Consider the following 19,182-nt stretch of genomic DNA (forward strand, 5'->3'; position numbering starts at 1 on the left):
TTTTACTATCTAACTTCTATCTCACATTGTACTGTATATACACTGCTGATGAGTTGGAGCTAATCTTGCTCTTGCTTATCCCCAGTACAAAGTTGGTCCTCCATAAATAATGGCTGTATGAATTAATGAATAGGATCATGAGAGGGGACTTTCCTGGCCTAGTGGCTAAGACTATATGCTTCCAATGCAGGGGGCACAGGTTCAATCGCTGGTCAGGGAACTAAGATCCCACACAATACACAATGCAGCCAAAAAAGAAAATTAAAAACAAAAACCAAAAAAAAGACCATGAGAAAGTTCATTTTCTCATAGTGTTGATGAATTACAGTACATTTACATCTATATAAGGACCCTAGAAAAACTTTTATTCTCATCAATATTTTTAATTATTTACTCAAAAATATTATAACTCACCTGAAATACATATAAATCCAGAAGAGAAAAAAGCTTCATTGTATGAAGACAAGTTGTCAGTCTGGGCGTAGACCGCATACACAGACATGTATGAACAGGCACATTCCACGTAGTCTGAAGTGTCCTCAACCACTTTGCAAAACTGACTGTCGGACAACCAGCTAGGGCAAAAAACACAATCGTCACCACTCCTCTTTCATCAATACTTAAGGCCTGGAGATAGCTTTTGAAGAAAAAATAATTTATTAATCCTAAGTGTTCTTTACTCAAGATGGAAGCGGACCACATGTTTAAGAAGAAACACTGAAAGGAACATCTTGTCCAAGACATGAAACCACAGATCCCACAGACACCTTCAACAGCAGCCTAAATATTAACCAAACCTGCAAAAGCATTGCCAATATAGAAGAAGCTGGCCCTCTCAAACCAGCAATACTAGCCCCCACCTCATCTAAAGCAAACAAACCCAAGGTATTCAACAGGAAGAACTCTTCCCTAGCATTCAAGAGTACCAAAAGGTCAACACAGCCAAAAATCTGCAGTGCTCACCCCTCCCCATTTACACAACTCCTGTATTTTGAACCACATAAATTACTTGCTTGTCTAAGTACTTCCTTCCCCACCTATTTGGATTTTGAGCCAGTTATATTACATACATGTTTTCTAGGGCTCTTTCAGGTGTTTCCTTCTATAAGGTTTGACCTTAAGCACCAAAAGTTTGTCACGATTATAGCAAATACAGTGTCACATGCCACAACTTCTGAGCATCCCTCAGTGACTATTCAGGGACTACTCTGCTCAAGAGTAGTCACTTCTAGTTCCTCTTGATCCCCTTATTTTTCTAAGGACATGAAACTTCTTAATCCCAACAGCGGATTCAAGCTTGAAACATTCATTAGTAATTATACATTGAGGATTGTAGAGTACCTGTGTATTAGATTTAAAGTCTTTGCTGAGATATTAGGAATTTCAAAGAAAAATTATTTTCCCAGAAACTATCCAGAACTTTGGTGTTTGAAGAGGACAGTTGGTTACCCAATTAAGCTGTGGAACCTTTTCAGAATTTTAGTTTGTGTGGCTGAAAGTAACAGAATCTAGTGACTGATTTGAACTCCAAACTCTCTAGGCCAGCCATGCCTGACGTTACAACCTCGGCTGAGATCCCAGAGAGAGAGAACTGCTCAGAAACATGAGGCCAAGGAGAGTCAAAGGAAGAGTCACTGTCTTCTTCCTGTTCTTGTGCCTGCTTTAATTCCCAAATGTGCTCCAAGTCATACATGGATTAGAATTATGTGTCTGTACTGATCCTACCAGACATAGAGCATCAGATCCAGAACCATGAGTCCAGAGGGAAGGGGTCAAAAGAATTTTCTTCACGCTCAATAAATTAACCTGTAATCACAGGAAGGTTATCTGAATTGAGCAGAACTCATGCTAAGTCCCACGGAAGTTGTAATAATAAAGGAGTTAAGTAACGTGTTACACACACGTTTAAGTTGTTTGGCTCCGTTTGCCACCTGCGCAAGGCTAGACCACTTTCTATGCTGCTTTGGCTCACTTAGTGTAGAGGTGATTCTCCAGTCTAAAAATCTCACTCCAGACCATCTACGTTCAGTACAAAAAACTGGGCTTAATGGTACCAGAATGAAGAAGGAACAAATTCTGATTTTAAAGAATTATTAACAAGTACCTCGCAGCAGCCGGATTCCAAAGGAGACACAGAGGAGTCTTAGGAACAATTCTAGGCTCGGCAGCATAAATCCTATAGAGAATCTCATTGCTGTTGGTCAGGGGTTGTGAACTCTGACCTTTCACACTCAAAGATAATACCTGTAATGCCAGAAAGAGCCGGAAATGTAACGACATCTTCCAATTAAATGTCAAGACTGGATCTCCCATTCTGAAATTTGCTTCATTTTCCTCATCACTTTTGGCACTATTAATTGTTAGCTTCATTATAAATACAGGGCATCTGGTTGGTTTTCCACTGCAGACCTACCTCACTAAAGCTACTGACCAGTCTCCAAGTGACAATATTCATTTTCATTGTCAGTGTTCATCAGGAGTGGGATATAGCTTTAGTGAAAGCTATGTGTTTTTTTTTCACCTACTCCTCATTTCATTCAATAAAACATGAAGGAAATACCTGCAACTATTTTTGAGCCTAAACATTCTACAAAGAGCTCATAAAGATGGGACATGTTTCATCATTAGCTTACCATATGTAGCACTTACCATAAGTCAAATCAAGTACATGTATCCTAAGGAGCATGTTTGCAAAGGAAAAAGCAGATTCCAACTATGTAATTCTTTAAATGATAGATTACCTTATTTTTCAGGGCATGGAAATTGTTTCCAGTCATAAACCACTGCTGGCTGCTATATTCTGTAAACTGGACTAATTCACACGTGCTTCTTCCGGCCATTATTTCTGCATCCAGAACATCCAATAACCTCTCTGGAACTCGAATATAATCACCTTCTTTTCCTTCAAACTTGTGCCCATTGATCTGCTGAGGGTACCAGTGAAGAGCCAGTATGGACAAATACGGGCAGCTGTCAAGGATGGTTTTGCCTCTATGACAGAAAAGCGAAGGTTCTGCTAAAATGGCATGTATTTGCATATGTATATCCACTCACATTTGTTAAAAATCCATTACACTGGATCTCTGTTCTTTATGTACAACCATGACACTGCCTACCCAGAAGCAGTAAAGAGAATGTGCTTTCAGTTCTTTTACGGTGAATTGCTAGGATTTTTTGCACAGAACTTTCTGTATCCTCTTGCCTGAACCCCCCTCTAACCTAAAACATGGGTTTTTGAAAGTTGTTTCACAGGTATCAGAATCTGTGCTATAAAATGTCTATTTCTGTGTTAATCACATCAGCATGGGTGCAATAGGGTGAGAAAGGATGCACCATTCAACTGAAGCTCTCTGCTTTATAACCAAGAGTATCATAAACCTTATATATCTACAGCCAAATTCTCATCAAGTTCACCTCATCCTTTTCTAAGCCATCAGAGCATTTCTAATTTAACCATGTGTCTGATAAAAGAAATGGCCCTGAACAGGATCTTTATCCATTTAATAATTCTGTTTACAACAACCCTAAGGCACTAGACCCTGTGATCAGTGAAACTGCTTTTTAAACCTCAATGTGTGTTGAAATCACCTTGAAGCTTGCTTTAAAAAATACAGATTTCTAGGGACTTCCCTGGTGGTCCAGCGGTTAAGACCCTGAGCTCCCAATGCAGGACAAATGGGTTCAATTCCTAGTCAGGAAACTAAGATCCTGTAAGCTGAGTGGCCTAGCCAAAAAAAAAAAAAAAAAAATAACAAACACCAAATTTCTACATTACATCCCATCCTTACTAAATCAAAATCCTTGCCTAGGGGAGGCTAGAAGTTCTGTGAGTCTGTATTTTGTAACCAGTCCTCCAAAAAATCTGATAGATGTTTTTCTGTGTATGCATCATGTCTTCAAATAATGAAAAGACACAAAGATAAATCATAAGTGAAACCTGTCTGAAAAAAATGGAGAACAGTAGGATAAAAGTAAGTGAGATGGGCCGTAAGTGATGCTGAGTATATATAATTGCATCATGGATACAAATACCTCATCAAGGCCCCTAACCTGGGAAATGGAGTTGAGAATTTTAAATAGAAGATTCGAGGAAAAAAAAGGAAAAGGGAAGGGCTAACTTTTTCCTCTAGCTATACATTACATTAAAAAAAAATTTTTTTTAAGATTTTTAAAAATTCTTTACCATATTTGAATTGGTGCTTTTGAATATTTATCTTTAGTCCAGCCATTCATTCAGACTCTAGACCTCTGCATCCAAGATGCATATTAGAACATCTCAATCCACATAGGCCACCCACAACGGCTTATAAAAACTCATCTCTTCATCTCGGCATCACATCTTCACTGGTGACTTGGAGCTTAAAGCTGCCACTATTGACCTCTCCACCCAAGGCCAGGTACAAACTGACTGAGACCAGTGAACCACTGTTGGTGGAAATGTAAGTTGGTGCAACCACCATGGAAAATATTAAGGAGGTTCCTCAAAAGGCTAAAAACACAGTTGCCATATGATCCAACAATCCCACTCCGGAGCATATGTCTAGAAAAAACTATAATTTAAAAAGATACATGAACCTTTACGTTCATGACAGCATTATTCACAATAGCCAAGACATGGAAACAACTTAAATGACCATCAATAAACGAACGGATAAAGAAGATGTGGTACATACATACCATGGAATACTACACAGCCATAAAACAGAATGAAATTATGTCATTTGCAGCAACACGGATGGACTCAGACATTATCAAACTTAAGTGAAGTAAATCAGAAATAGAAAGGCAAATACTATATAATATCACTTATATGTGGAATCGAAATGACACAAACGAACCTATCCACAGAACAGACTCAAAGACACAGAGAACAGACCAGTGGTTGCCAAAGGTCAGGAGAGGGATGGGATGGGGGTTTGGGGTCAGCAGATGCAACTATTCTTGTACAGAATGCATAAACATCAAGCTCCTACTGTATAGCACAAGGACTACATTCAACATCCTGTAATAAACCACAAGAGAAAGGAACATGAAAAGAATATATACATATGTATAACTGAATCACTTTGCTGTACAGCAGCAACACAACATTGTAAATCAACTATAACAGCAATAAAAACAATTTTTTTTAAAACAAGTGAATTTCTGACACATGCTAGAGCATGGATAAAACTTGAAGAAACATTATACTAAGCAAAGTACACCAAACACAAAGGACAAATATGACATGATTCCACTTATGAGATGGCTAGGATAAGCAAATTGAATAGAGACTGAAAAGTAGAATAGAGGTTACCAGGACAGGGGGAAGGAGGAATGGAAAGTTATTAATGGGTAGAGATTTTTAATTTGAGAAGATGATACTTCTGGATATGCATACTGGGGCTGGTTACCCAACAACTGTGAATATACTAAGTGTCACTGAATTGTACACCTAAAAATAGTGTGAAAGTGTTAGCCGCTCAGTCGTGTCCAATTCTCTGTAACCCTATGGATTGTAGCCTGCCAGGCTCCTCTGTCCATGGGATTCTCTACACAGGAAAACTAGAATGAGTTGCCATTCCTTCTCCAGGGGATCTCTCCCACCCAGGAACTGAACCCAGGTCTGCCTGCAATGTAGACAGATTCTTTACCATCTGAACTACCAGGAAGTACAGAAAAATAGTTTAAATGGTAAAATCTGTCTTATGTATATGTTGCCACAATTTTAAAAATGGCCTAAAATACCCAAAAAGTTGGAATCATCCTTTTTTTTCTATTCAGAATGTATCTTCTACTCATTATATAAGAAAGAGTAAATAACAAGACGTTTTATTTTTTAAAGACCTTCAAAACAAGAAGAATATATTACTGACAGTATAAATTAATTTTTTCTGGATGTAGTTTCTATGTTTTCTTCAAATAATTAACTTAATTTGCCCATCAGGTACAATTTATTGATTGTATAAGCCTTAGTTACATCATCTAAATGTCAATTTGCATTCTTATTACTTTGTAACCTGTAAAGGAATACATATAAGGTATGGTATTATATTAAAAGATACTTACTTTTCACCAGGAGAGCCACAGGTAACATCAGTCAGTAGAGAAAAGGCAAAATTCTCTGTCACTTCAGTAAAGTGACTGAATCCTCTAGTGTCCTTGCGCTTTGGGTTAACGAGAGCACAAAGGATCTCATAGAAAAGATTTCGGCTTTCAATGCTTAATGCTTGGTTTTTTCCTTCAACAGTTATCTGGAGAAAAATCCCAAGTATGAAACTGTATCTTAAAAAATCAACTGCTTAAATGATACATAAGGTATAATGTGTTCTTTATTACCAGTTACTAACATTAACAAAAATAAACATGAACCTATAAAGAATTTAAGAGAAGTTAGTGTCAAAATTATATTTGGCATTTAAATGTCAAATACATTTGAACTTTAAAAAGCATAATCATTTTATAAAGAGAAGGCATAGTCACAAGAATATTTTGTATATAATATCTAGATAAAGCTCCAATGGGTTGCATTGGTCACTTTAATTCTAACTGCAATAATAAATATCACGAGTTAAAATTAAACTCACTTTTACATTTATCCCAATTCTTAGGGCCTTATGAAAGACATATATAGCATAAAGCAGATTCTGGTTCAAAGAAGTGCGAATCTGGGAGATAATAAAACTTACAAACATGAAACAATTTCACTTAAAATATGACACCCAACAGAACAAAGTTCTATCAGTACTTGGAAATCCTATCCTATACTTCTGAATCTGAGTACATATGAAATACATATGGGACATATGAATGTATGCCAGATAGAGCATAGGTGATTCCATTTGAATTTCAAATAATCAGCCAATAATTGCCTGATATAAGTATGTTCCAAATAGTGCTTGTAAATAAAAATATTTATTTTTATCTGTAATACTTATACTAAAAAATACATTGTTCATCTGAATTCAAAGTTAATTGGCACCACATATTTTATTGTTAAAATTTCAACCCTATATTTTCAATGCTTGTTTCATTATTGTCATAGTCTAATTATTATATGTCTAAATTGTGAAAACATGTTACATTTTATGGATATGGCTGCTAGGTGGCTTCAGTTGTGTCTGACTCTGTGGAACCCCATAGACGGCAGCCCACCATGCTGCCCCGTCCCTGGGATTCTCCAGGCAGGAACACTGGAGTGGGTTGACATTTCCTTCTCCAAAGCATGAAAGTGAAAAGTGAAAGTGAAGTCACTCAATCATGTCCGACTCTTAGCGACGTCATGGACTGCAGCCTTCCAGGCTCCTCCGTCCATGGAATTTTCCAGGCAAGAGTACTGGAGTGGGTTGCCATTGCCTTCTCCTATGGCAGGCCCCTTTTAATGGCTAGTTTTCCCAATTCTTGTTATTATAAGTAATGCTTAAATACTCATTATACAGGTATTTGTACAAATATTCCCCACACCTATTAGGCACTCTTTTTTAGTTTTTCCCTCCAGTTTTATTAGGATATAATTGACTATATATATTGCTGTTGTTGTTGAGATGCTCAGACATGTCCAACTCTTTGTGACCCCATGGACTGCAGCATGCCAGGTTTCCCTGTCCTTCACCATCTCTTGGAGACTGCTCAAACTCATGTCCATTGAGTGATGCCATCCAACCATCTCGTTCCCTGTCTTTCCCTTCTCCTCCCACCTTCAATCTTTCCCAGCATCAGGGTCTCTTCCAATGAGTTGGCTCTTTGCATCAGGTGGCCAAATCACTGCGTGTTGGAGTTTCAGCTTCAGCATCAGTCCTTCTAATGAGTATTCAGGGTTGATTTCCTTTAGGATTCACTAGTTTGATCTCCATGCAGTCCACGGGACTCTCAAGAGTCTTCCCCAACACCACAATTAAAAAGTATCAATTCCTTGGCACTCAGCCTTCTTTATGGTCCAACTCTCACATCAATACATGACTACTGGAAAAACTATAGGTTTGACAATATAATTGAGGTGCCTTTTGATTTTTCTTGTGGTATATGCAAAGAGAAATTTTGTTTAAACTTTATGTGGTCAAGTTTATCAATCATTTCCTTTATGACTTCTGCATTTTTATATTTAGAAGGAACTTCCCCACTTCCCCAATATAAACTTTTATCTTAAAAGTGATTCATCCATGTTTTCTGCTACTACTTTCCTGGTTTCAGCTTTACAGTTAGACCTCTGACCTGTCTGGGATTTATTTTGGAGTGGATTTAACATGGAGATACAGCTATCATTTTACTTTCAAATGGTTAAATCAGATGTATCAACACCATTTACAGAATAATAACTACTGCCTCTTGAGAAATCTGTATGCAGGTCAAGAAGCAACAGTTAGAACTGGACATGGAACAACAGACTGGTTCCAAATAGGGAAAGGAGTATGTCAAAGCTGTATATTGTCACCCTGCTTATTTAACTTTTATTCAGAGTACATCATGTGAAATGCCAGGCTGGATGAAGTACAAAGTGGAATCAAGATTGCCGGGAGAAATATCAATAACCTCAGATACGCAGATGACACCACCCTTATGGCAGAAAATGAAGAATTAAAGAGCCTCTTGATGAAAGTAAAAGAGGAGAGTGAAAAAGCTGGCTTAAAACTCAACATTCAGAAAACTAAGATCATGGCATCTGGTCCCACTACTTCGTGGCAAATAGGTGGGGAAGCAATGGAAACAGTGACAGACTTTATTTTTTGGGCTCCAAAATCACTGCAGATGGTGCTTGCAGCCATGAAATTAAAAGATGCTTGCTTCTTGGAAGAAAAGCTATGACCAATCTAGACAGCATATTAAAAAGCAGAGACATTACTTTGCCAACAAAGGTCCGTCTAGTCAAAGCTATGGTTTTTCCAGTGGTCATGTATGGATGTGAGAGTTGGACTACAAAGAAAGCTGAGTGCCAAAGAATTGATGCTTTTGAACTATGGTGTTGTAGGAGACTCTTGAGAGTCCCTTGGACCGCAAGGAGATCCAACCAGTCCGTCCTAAAGAAAATCAGTCCTGAATATTCACTGGAAGGACTGATACTGAAGCTGAAACTCCAATACTTTGACAACCTGATGCGAAGAACTGACTCATTTGAAAAGACCCTGATGCTGGGAAAGATTGAAGGCGGGAGGAGAAGGGGATGACAAAGGATGAGATGGTTGGATGGCATCACTGACGTGATGGACATGTGTTTGAATAAGCTCCGGGAGTTGGTGATGGGCAGGGAAACTGGCGTGCTGTGGTCCATGGGGTCACAAAGAGTCAGACACGACTGAGCGACTGAACTGAACTGACACTGCTAAGTCGCTTCAGTCGTGTCTGACTCTGTGCGACCCCATAGACGACGGTGCACCAGGCTCCCCCGTCCCTGGGATTCTCCAGGCAAGAACACTGGAGTGGGTTGCCATTTCCTTCTCCAATGCGTGAAAGTGAAAAGTGAAAGTGAAGTCACTCAGTCGTGTCCAACTCTGAGCAACCCCACAGACTGCAGCCCACCAGGCTCCTCCATCCATGGGATTTTCCAGGCAAGAGTACTGGAGTGGGGTGCCATTGCCTTCTCCGAACTGAACTGAACTGACACACTGACCTGAAATGTCACTTTTATCATATATGAAATTTTATATGTAATTGAATTTATTTCTTCACTTTCCGTCTTATTTTACTAATCTGAATATCTGTGACAGCACCAGTTTATCCTGTTTTAATCACTGTAACTTCATATTTTCATACTGAGAATAAGGTTTATCATTTTTCATCTTTTTCATAAAATTTCTGATGTATGTTCTCCCAGGTGAACTCATCATTTTGATTAATTTAAAAAAATCCAAAATAGTTTACTGATATTTTGATAGTACTTATATTCCATTTATAAGTTAATTTATAGAAAACTGTTGTCTCTATGTTATTGAGTCTTCCCACTGCTGAACAAGTTATAGATTTCTATTTTTTCAAGGCTTTTCTGTTAGTAGAAATTTTCAGTTTTCTTGATATAACATATATTTTAATGTATAATATTATTGAATGATGTCAGTTACTTGAATCATCAGATTTCAGTACTGACATATAAATAGCTTCAAGAAAAGAATATGCCATACCATTGCAAAAATTTAGTAACAATAACATATGAAAATAATCAGAGCAAAGGCAACTTCAGTGGAAATAAAATCATTTTCTTTTTAAGAATACAAATAATTTTTTTTACTTGAACTTATAATAGTTTAGAACACTTCAAATATATTTCATGCCTCTAATCATTGCCAAGTTACCTATTTCACATAAATCGTTTTAATATATGAGAACTTCTACTGTTTATTAATGATTACTCAAAAAAAGTTAATTACATTTTTTCCATAGGATCTTCTTTCATAATTCAGTTTCATTATTCATGACAGATTCAAATAAAAAAAAATCCAGATGTACTACCTGACAGCTCTAGTTAAATAAGTGTTGATTCTCGACCATTAATATGTAGCTTTCTTAATGTATCTTTTCTAAAAGACAGTTACTGTGCATTCTTTCCCTCTTCATAGCCTAAATCAAATTGTACTTGTACTATACTATTTCATCATTAGAAAATTTAAGTAACTTCATTTCCTACAGTAAATTCTTTCCAGTGCCCAGGAGGAGCAGGGAACAAGCAAAGGGCACCAGCTTCATGGCTCTTCAACTCAAAGAGCCATATAATCTAGTCCTAGTCCTCATTTATGGACTTAGAAAAACTGCACACTATCTCAGAAGATGTCCATGCAGTTTCTAGAATTATCAGAAAGAGCCTGGAGCTCCTGACCTCCGGAGCCTCTTTTCAGACACCAGTCTATCCTTACTGCTGCAGTAGAGAACTCATCCTTCTCTGAGCTTTCAAACCAGCACCAGTCGCATCCAAGCAAAACCACAGGGTCAGATATGGTGAATTCCACTCTGAGATTCAGCAATCTGACTCTACCATATAAATTCATTATAACTGATACGATAACCATTATGTGGCTTTGGTCTTTTAAAAAAAGTATGAAACTGCTAACACTCGCAAGGGCTTCTTACCTTGTCTATTAAATACAGCACGGCGCTGAGCTGTTCATCGGTGTTCTCCGTGGCCACTTTCACACTGACGCTGTGGAGCACCCTGTTGAGAATGTCACCATCCAGGGGCTGCTGCAGCTGATCTGCAAGCCCCCAAAAGGCCTGGGAGTTCGTGTCAGAGACGAGAGTGATATTTGCGGTCCCATACACTTTATCAACTCCGGCACCCCCTCTCGGGTCAAAAAGCACGATCTGGAAGCGTTTAGGAAATGGATTCAAAGACCCTGTCTCTGGCGTGAGGATGACATCCAGGACAGTGGTTCTCTGGCCAGGCTCAAAGATCAATGTGCCTTCAGTTCTCACAAAGTCTTTCCCAGAAATAGCTGGAGATATGAGAGTACGACCGATGGTCTCGGCGCTCCTCAACTCCTAGAAATTAAACAACATCACTTAAGTGAAACTATAAACCTCTGATCTCGTCCAGAACCAATTTTCTCTTAATCTGATGGGCCACAACACTAGTATTAAGACAGGTGTTGCTTTAAATGTACAGTTTTTGAGTCCATACTAGATGTTCCCTCACTCTGGGACCTCACCAATCTTGTCCTCCAGTGTCAATGTGGCTCTATTTCCTCAAACTACACAAATGCCAGATTTTTAATCTTTGATAATTATGATATTACAAAGAAGTTGCTTTTTTTTCCTTTTATTGTTCAGCTCAGTCACCTTCACATACGCTTTAATCCTTACTAGTCACTTGTGTTATTTCCTTTTCTTCTTTCTTTTTCCATTTCCCTTGATCAGTCGATGTCTTTTCTACTGGTTTCTAAGAACTCATTTATGACTAAGAATGTGAATCATCTGTCATGCAATGCAAATGAAACACGGTATTTTATTTTTTTATTTGGCTGTGTCAGGTCTTCGTTGCAGTACACAGGATCTTCCATCTTCATGGTGGCACGCAAGACCCTGAGTTGCAACATGCACTCTCAGTCATGGCATGCAGGATCTAGTTCCCTGACCAGGGATCGAACCCAGGCCCTCAGCATTCCGAGCTCAGCCTTAGCCACTGGTCCACCAAGGAAGTCCCGAAACATTGTATCTTATTGCTGTCAATTTACTATGGTGTTTTGTCTTTCAGTTCTGTATTAAAATATAACCATATGTGTTTTTAAAAATTTTTTTTTAAAAATAAAACATGGAGTTTTATAATTTTTCTAATCTCCCAAGATAAATTAGAGAGATAAATACATATCATACAGTGATGAGGTTGGGAAAGATAGATGCCTTAGAATAGACCAAGAAAGAGAATTAGAGAAGAAATTCCATTACTGCCTCACAGAACTTCTCCAGTTGTGAGCCGACTAACAATTTGAAGATGTATGCATCAGATCATGTACATCCCTGATACAAAGTGTGCTAAGAAGTCACTGGAGGATTCCAGCAGGAGAGTGACACACTTTATTTCTTATTTTTGGGAGCATTCTGGCTCTTGTGGACAGTTAGGCTGCAGCAGGGGGAGAGGATGGAAGAAGGGAGAAGAGATAGGAGATTTTTATATTAGTTCCTGCAGAAAAAGGAAATAACGGTAGCTTTGGTTGTATGAATAGAGAGGGTGAGAAGAGCTCAGACTGAGAATGTATTTAGAAGGTAGAGTCAGCAGGAGTTTCTGATTAATTCAGTGTTGTATGTAAATGAGGAGAAGGCAATGGCACCCCACTCCAGTACTCTTGCCTGGAAAATCCCATGGACGGAGGAGCCTGGTAGGCTGCAGTCCATGGGGTCACTAAGGGTCGGACATGACTGAGCGACTTCCCTTTCACTTTCACGCATTGGAGAAGGAAATGGCAACCCACTCCCGTGTTCTTGCCTGGAGAATCCCAGAGACAGGCGAGCCTGGTGGGCTGCCGTCTATGGGGTCGCACAGAGTCGGACATGACTGAAGCGACTTAGCAGCAGCAGCAGTATGTACATACTGGGAATGCCGACCTACTGAAGGTCGGTATACTGTATGTATACTACAGCTATTGTTTTAACCTCATTATTAAAATCTGTTTAACATAAAATCAAGATTAGTATTATTGTAACAGAATAGCAACTTGGTTCATAATTATTTTCTCATACTTACTAGCTACTTGGAAAATTGAATTATATGACTTTCTCGTCTAACAATATCCCCAGCATTCAAAGAGAGAAAATGCAAGAGCAATGAAGCAACAGGAAAATAAATAAAATCAGACCAGAGAGGTAAATTTTTTCTAATTTTTAAATTAGAAAATTAAACCTTATATTTTGACATAATTACAGATTCACATGCACTTACAAGAAATATAAAAGAGTGGTCTCCTCTACCCTTCCCTAATATCCTTCATAGATATTAATAACATCTTGCATAATTGTATCACAACCAGGATATGAATGTTGATAGAGTCAAGATACATTTTCATCACCACAGGGCTCCTCTATGTTGATTTTTATAGTCTTATTAAAATGCTATGAGTTACATGCTGGTGACAGCATGCGTTTTACAAGGAATCATTTGTGAATCATCTAGAAAGAACATAAATGAGTATGATAGAGATACTGGCATTCAGATTCTTCTTTTGGCATTTTCAACTCCCCTTCCAACTGAGTGTATGAACTAGTTTAAAATGGGTCTCAAATCTTTTTTTTTTTTTTTTAATCACTTCTTCCACTCTTCTGCCCTACAAAGTAGAGAGCATATGATGATATATATTTCATGGGAGAAGAAAGAACACATATTTTTTCTCATTTCTCTTACCATCTTAAATGCTTAAAAGGAAAAATGCTAAAATCTCCCAATGAATCAAAATACTTCTTTTCATGCTCATACCCCTGCACGGCTATTTAGAATGGAGTTTATTTCTAGAGTCTCATGTGACAGAGTTGCATCTTCTGGCTTGCCAAGCTGTAGACTCTGTTATAAAGACAACTTTTCTTCCTGGCAAGCTTCCAGGACAGCTCACTACCCACAGCTACCGTCCTCACCTCCAATCCCTGACTCACAGGATTGCTACAGAGAACTGGTGGCGCATATGCTGTCTCTTATGCACAGAATGTTCTGTGTATTAGAGCCACTCAACAGTGACACAACCAAGCACACACTGAACAGCGCTTGGCATAAAACCACAACTTAGAAACCCTGAGGCCTAAAGTATCACCAGGCTTGAAATCTTGAAACAAAAGAAACGGCAGCATTGTCCAGAATGGCAGCTTTCAAACTGTGGGGTTTGGGAGTTATACAAGCCCAGGGGACAAAAAAACAGAGGGCTACGGTGGGCAAGCTCCAGTCTCCACAATCATGCTTCAAAGGGAGCAGACGTACAGCTTTGTTTCAATATATTAGAGCTTTGCTCCTAAAATAAAGTTTAAAACATACTGCTTCCTCCCTTTCACTTGATGTCACCTAATAGAGAGGATGTTAAAAGTAGCTGTGAGACAGTCTCCTGAACCTGTGGATTTGAAGAAACACAAAGATCACAGGAAACACACAGCTAGTATTTGAAGTCCTAAAGAAGATTTTCAACTAGTTCAGGTAAAAATCAGAACAAAGACCCATACTTTTTGTTTCTGGTCTTACCCAGTTTCATCCTGAAGAAATTTTAAATCTCTACAGATTTTTTTCACTTAGGTCATGTTTTAAAATGATAGTCTTTTGTCTTTTTGTTTCTTTTGGAAAAGTTGATTACACAACGTATGTAAGACATTTTGCATTGCATAATCAACTTTTCCAAAAGAAACAAAAAAACAATAGACTATCATTTTAGAACATGATCTAAGTGAAAAACATTGAACTGTGTCAAAGATAAAGCTTAATGTAATAAACATAATGTGAATTATGATGGTATCATCAGAAAATAGTGTATCAAATCTTCTCTATTTCATGACACATGCCATAGTTAAAGAAGAAGAGCTTCCTGTGTGTTAATACCTGCTCCCTGCTTACCTGGGTACTGAAGTTAACAGACATCATTAGTCCTGCCCCATAGTCTCTGGCCACCTGCAGACTAATGAGTGTGGCCTTCTTATGAGCCACTGGCAGTCGAGAACCCACAGAGAAGTACACAAGACTTGGAGGTTTATCACGCTGTAATAATTTAATCTGTGCAAATCTGGCACTATTGTTTAGAGCTGCTCCAGCTGTTACTTCATACAGTTCCACAAAAAAATGTATTTCACTTTGAGGTATCTGCCAATGAGAAAAAAAAGAGGAGGGGGGAACAATAATTATGAATAGATTTCTATTTTAAAATAATTCGGACATTAAGAAATAGCATCATTCATACACACTATTACAGAAATAAATATACATTTAGAGATACAGTCTGTATAATTACAGAATTAAATTCTTACATTAGATTACCATGAGATTTTTTTTTTTTCGGTCTTTCTTCAACACCTTTACTCTTTCTGGGAGAGTGCCTTACTAGAAAATCAATGTCAGGAGATAATCTATGCATATACTTCAATAAACAAAAGGATACACAAAGTATAATTCACACAATGAAAATGTTATCCAGTAGTTAAAAAGAATGAACTATTTCAATATTTTTCAACGTGGATAGATCCAAAAACATGACAATGAGTAAAAGAAATCAAGTTCGATAATGATATACATGCCATGCTACAACAAATGGAAAATTTTTAATTACATAAAGCTTACTACATTTTGTTACTGGATACACATTTCGCTGAAGGGTAAAAAAGAAAACAAGACAAAAAAGAAAACAAGACACCAGGACAGTAGTGATCTCAGCTGGAGGGGTGGCCCTGAGGGTAGGGCAGGGTATGGAGCTGAAAAAACAGGACAGGGGAGAAAGTAGCTTCAGTTCTGTAAGGTTTCATTGTTAAAGGTTTTATATAAATTGGCCAAATATTGATGGGTTAATTTAGTGGTCTCAGGCATTATTCAAAATTTCCCTAAATTCAGTATCAAGAAATCTAAATTTAGTCCGTTGGTTATGCTTTGGTCATGTTTTCCCTCGGTTCTGTGTCAACAATCTCAGATAATTTATTTTCTAAAGCCTGCATTCAATTCTGTAACATACTGTTAATCACCTGTTTTTACTTATTTTCTCTTACATAATAATTAAGAAATCTTAGCATCATTTTTAGCTTCTTAGCATAACTCCAAGAAGCTAAGCTGATGCATTTTCAACTGTGTGTTTCACTGTCTAACTTGATATAACGCATCCTTCTTTTCTATCAGCAAGGATCTTAGTAATAGTTTGTTTTGTGATCATTTTAATGAGAATCATTATGTCATGAAACAATACAACAAATTCTTCAGTATTATTCAAAATGATTTATATCTTAGTAGCACAGTAAATGAACTGAATCTCTTTTTATTGTCTGAATAAACATATTTAGTTTTCATGTGATATAGATTTTCTTTATTTTGCTGATTAACTCTCAGTAAATGTTGAAATGAAGGTAAATATGTTTTCCCTGCTTTTGGCAACTAAATTGGTAAATACAATAAACTGCAGCACTTGAAAAGTATAGGTAACTATATTCAACAACTATTGTTCCCTAACGGCCAATAAGCTTGAGTTCACAATAATTTCATTTAACTAAGAACTTCAGAATATTACATTTCAACAAACTCTTGCCTTTTCTTCAGTACAGTATTTCTTCTCATTGTGATGATGATTAAAACATTACTTATAACTACTCTGAGTCAAAAAATATGTTGTAATCTAAGTAGGGAACCATAGAAATTGAACAAATGTGAAGATGGGTGCCAACACATAATTAGAAGAGACAAAAGGAATCTTTTAGTCTAACAACAGAATACTCTGTTCAAAGACTATGCCTGAAGTATAATGGGAAAGAAAAACTCACAGATGGTTATCTGAACCTCTCTGGACCTAAATATGACTGGAGACCTCACAAGAACTCAAGTTCCTTCCCTAGTTAGGTCAGCAGCATTCCAAGATGATCTTTTGCCCAAGTAGTATAAAATAATTTTTTTGTAGGCCCAGACCTGCTCAGAAGCAAGTAAAGTAATAAATAAGCAAGATCTTACTTAAATAGTTCTTAAAGAAATATGTGCAACAAATGTTTCAACAATCTGTTTAGTTTAAACAGACTTTGTGGGTTAAGAAACGCATCCTAAGTTTATTAACTATGACCTTCATACATTTTGCTAATATAGATCATACGATAGAACCATAGAACCATAAGATACCCAGCAGAGAAAGAGTGCGTGAACTGGAATTCAAAAGATGAATTCTAATCTTTACTGAGTAATCAACCTGGGGAAAGTTACTTAAGTTCTTTATAAATTGAAAATAAAAAAACTGAATGACTATAGGAACGATAATTAGAGACACGTCTGAGCGACTGAACTGAACTAAAGACTAGAAAAACATTACGTTGAGCGTCAGTAGACAGGCTGAACTTAGGAAAAACCGCCATCAGTCAGAGGTGCAACTCCACAGATGAAAGCATGCATTGTGTTGTCACTCACCTACTACTAGTGTTGATGTGGCTACTACTCGGCTCCACTCCCATCCATTCTGAATAGCAGCAATACCAAGCCACTCTATGAAGAGCCAACTCCTTGCCGAGAACCATGTGAAATACCTCTCATTCATTATCTCGTTTAATATAACGGCCCTGTTATTAACTCCACCAAGTCTGAGAAGCTCAGGAAACCTTGGCACCTTGTCTGACGTCACAAGCTATTTAGTGGAAGAGTCAAAATTTGAACCCAGGTCTTCTATCATCTTATGTATGGACCTAACAGAAGCAGAAGATATTAAGAAGAGGTAGCGAGAATACACAGAACTATACAAAAAAGATTTTAATGACCAAGATAACCACGATGCTGTGATCACCCACCTAGAACCAGACATCCTGGAATGCGAAGTCAAGTGGGCCTTAGGAAGCATTACTATGAATAAAGCTACTTGGAGGTGAAGGAATTCCAGCTGAGCTATTTCAAATCCTAAAAGATGATGCTGTGAAAGTGCTTCACTCAGCACGCCAGCAAATTTAAAAACTCAGCAGTACACAGGACTGGAAAAGGTCAGTTTTCATTCCAATCCCAAAGAAGGGCAATGCCAAGGAATGTTCATACTACTGCACAATTGCACTCAATTCACATGCTAGCAAGGTAATGCTCAAAAGTCTCTCAAGGTAGGCTTCAACAGTATGTGAACCGAGAACTTCCAGATGTACAAGCTGGATTTAGAAAAGGCAGAGGAACCACATTAAAACTGACAATATTTGCTGGATCATGGAGACAGCAAGAAAATCCAGAAAAACATCTATTTCTGCTTCACTGACTATGCTAAAGCCTTTGACTGTGTGCATCACAACAAACTGTGGAAAATTCTTCAAGTGATGGGAATACCAGACCACCTTATCTGCCTCCTGAGAAATCTGTATTCAGGTAAAGAAGCAACAGTTAGAACTGGACACAGAACAATGGACTGGTTCCAAATTGGGAAAAGAGTACATCAAGGCTGTATATTATCACCCTGCTTATTTAACTTTTATGCAGAGTACATCATGTAAAATGCCAGGGTAGATAAAGCACAAGCTGAAATCAAGACTGCCAAGACAAATATCAATAACCTCTGGTATTCAGATGACACCACCCTCATGGCAGCAAGCAAAGAGGAACTGAAGAGCCTCTTGATGGTGGTAAAAGAGGAGAGTGAAAAAGCTGGCCTAAAACTCAACATTCAAAAAACTAAGATCATGGCATCTGGTTCCATCACTTCATGGAAAATAGATGGGGGAAAAAAATGGAAACAGTGACAGACTTTATTTTCTTGGGCTCCAAAATCACTACACACAGTGACTGCAGTAATGAAATTAAAGACACTTGCTCCTTGGAAGAAAAACTATGACAAACCTAGACAGCATATTAAAAAACAGAGACATTACTTTGCTGACAAAGGTCCGTATAGTCAAAGCTATGGTTTTTCCCGTAGTCATATATGGTAGTGAGAGTTGGACCATACAGAAGGCCGAGTGCCAAAGAACTGATGCTTTCGAACTGTGGTGTTGGAGAAGATGCTTGAGTGTCTCCTGGACAGCAAGGAGATCCAACCAGTCAATCCTAAAGGAAATAAATCCTGAATGTTCACTGGAAGGACTGATGCTGAAGCTGAAACTCCAATACTTTGGCCACCT

General features: G+C 37.9%; 1 protein-coding gene across 5 annotated transcripts in view; it reads right to left on the bottom strand.

The window, feature by feature from the left end:
• Positions 1–19,182, bottom strand: part of ADGRV1 (adhesion G protein-coupled receptor V1) — a 543,743-nt gene that overhangs the window by 304,969 nt on the left and 219,592 nt on the right. For all 5 annotated transcript variants that reach the window (XM_044947303.2, XM_025292226.3, XM_044947302.2 and 2 more), the window contains 6 exons: positions 14,981–15,223; positions 11,035–11,442; positions 6,049–6,233; positions 2,742–2,991; positions 2,105–2,244; positions 415–575 (listed from right to left, as the gene is read on the bottom strand). In XM_044947303.2, the coding sequence (XP_044803238.2) occupies positions 415–575; positions 2,105–2,244; positions 2,742–2,991; positions 6,049–6,233; positions 11,035–11,442; positions 14,981–15,223 (1,387 nt within the window). The remainder of the gene's footprint in view (positions 1–414; positions 576–2,104; positions 2,245–2,741; positions 2,992–6,048; positions 6,234–11,034; positions 11,443–14,980; positions 15,224–19,182) is intronic.

Source organism: Bubalus bubalis, chromosome 9 (genome assembly GCF_019923935.1).
Source record: "Bubalus bubalis isolate 160015118507 breed Murrah chromosome 9, NDDB_SH_1, whole genome shotgun sequence".
Classification (NCBI taxonomy): Eukaryota; Metazoa; Chordata; class Mammalia; order Artiodactyla; family Bovidae; genus Bubalus; species Bubalus bubalis.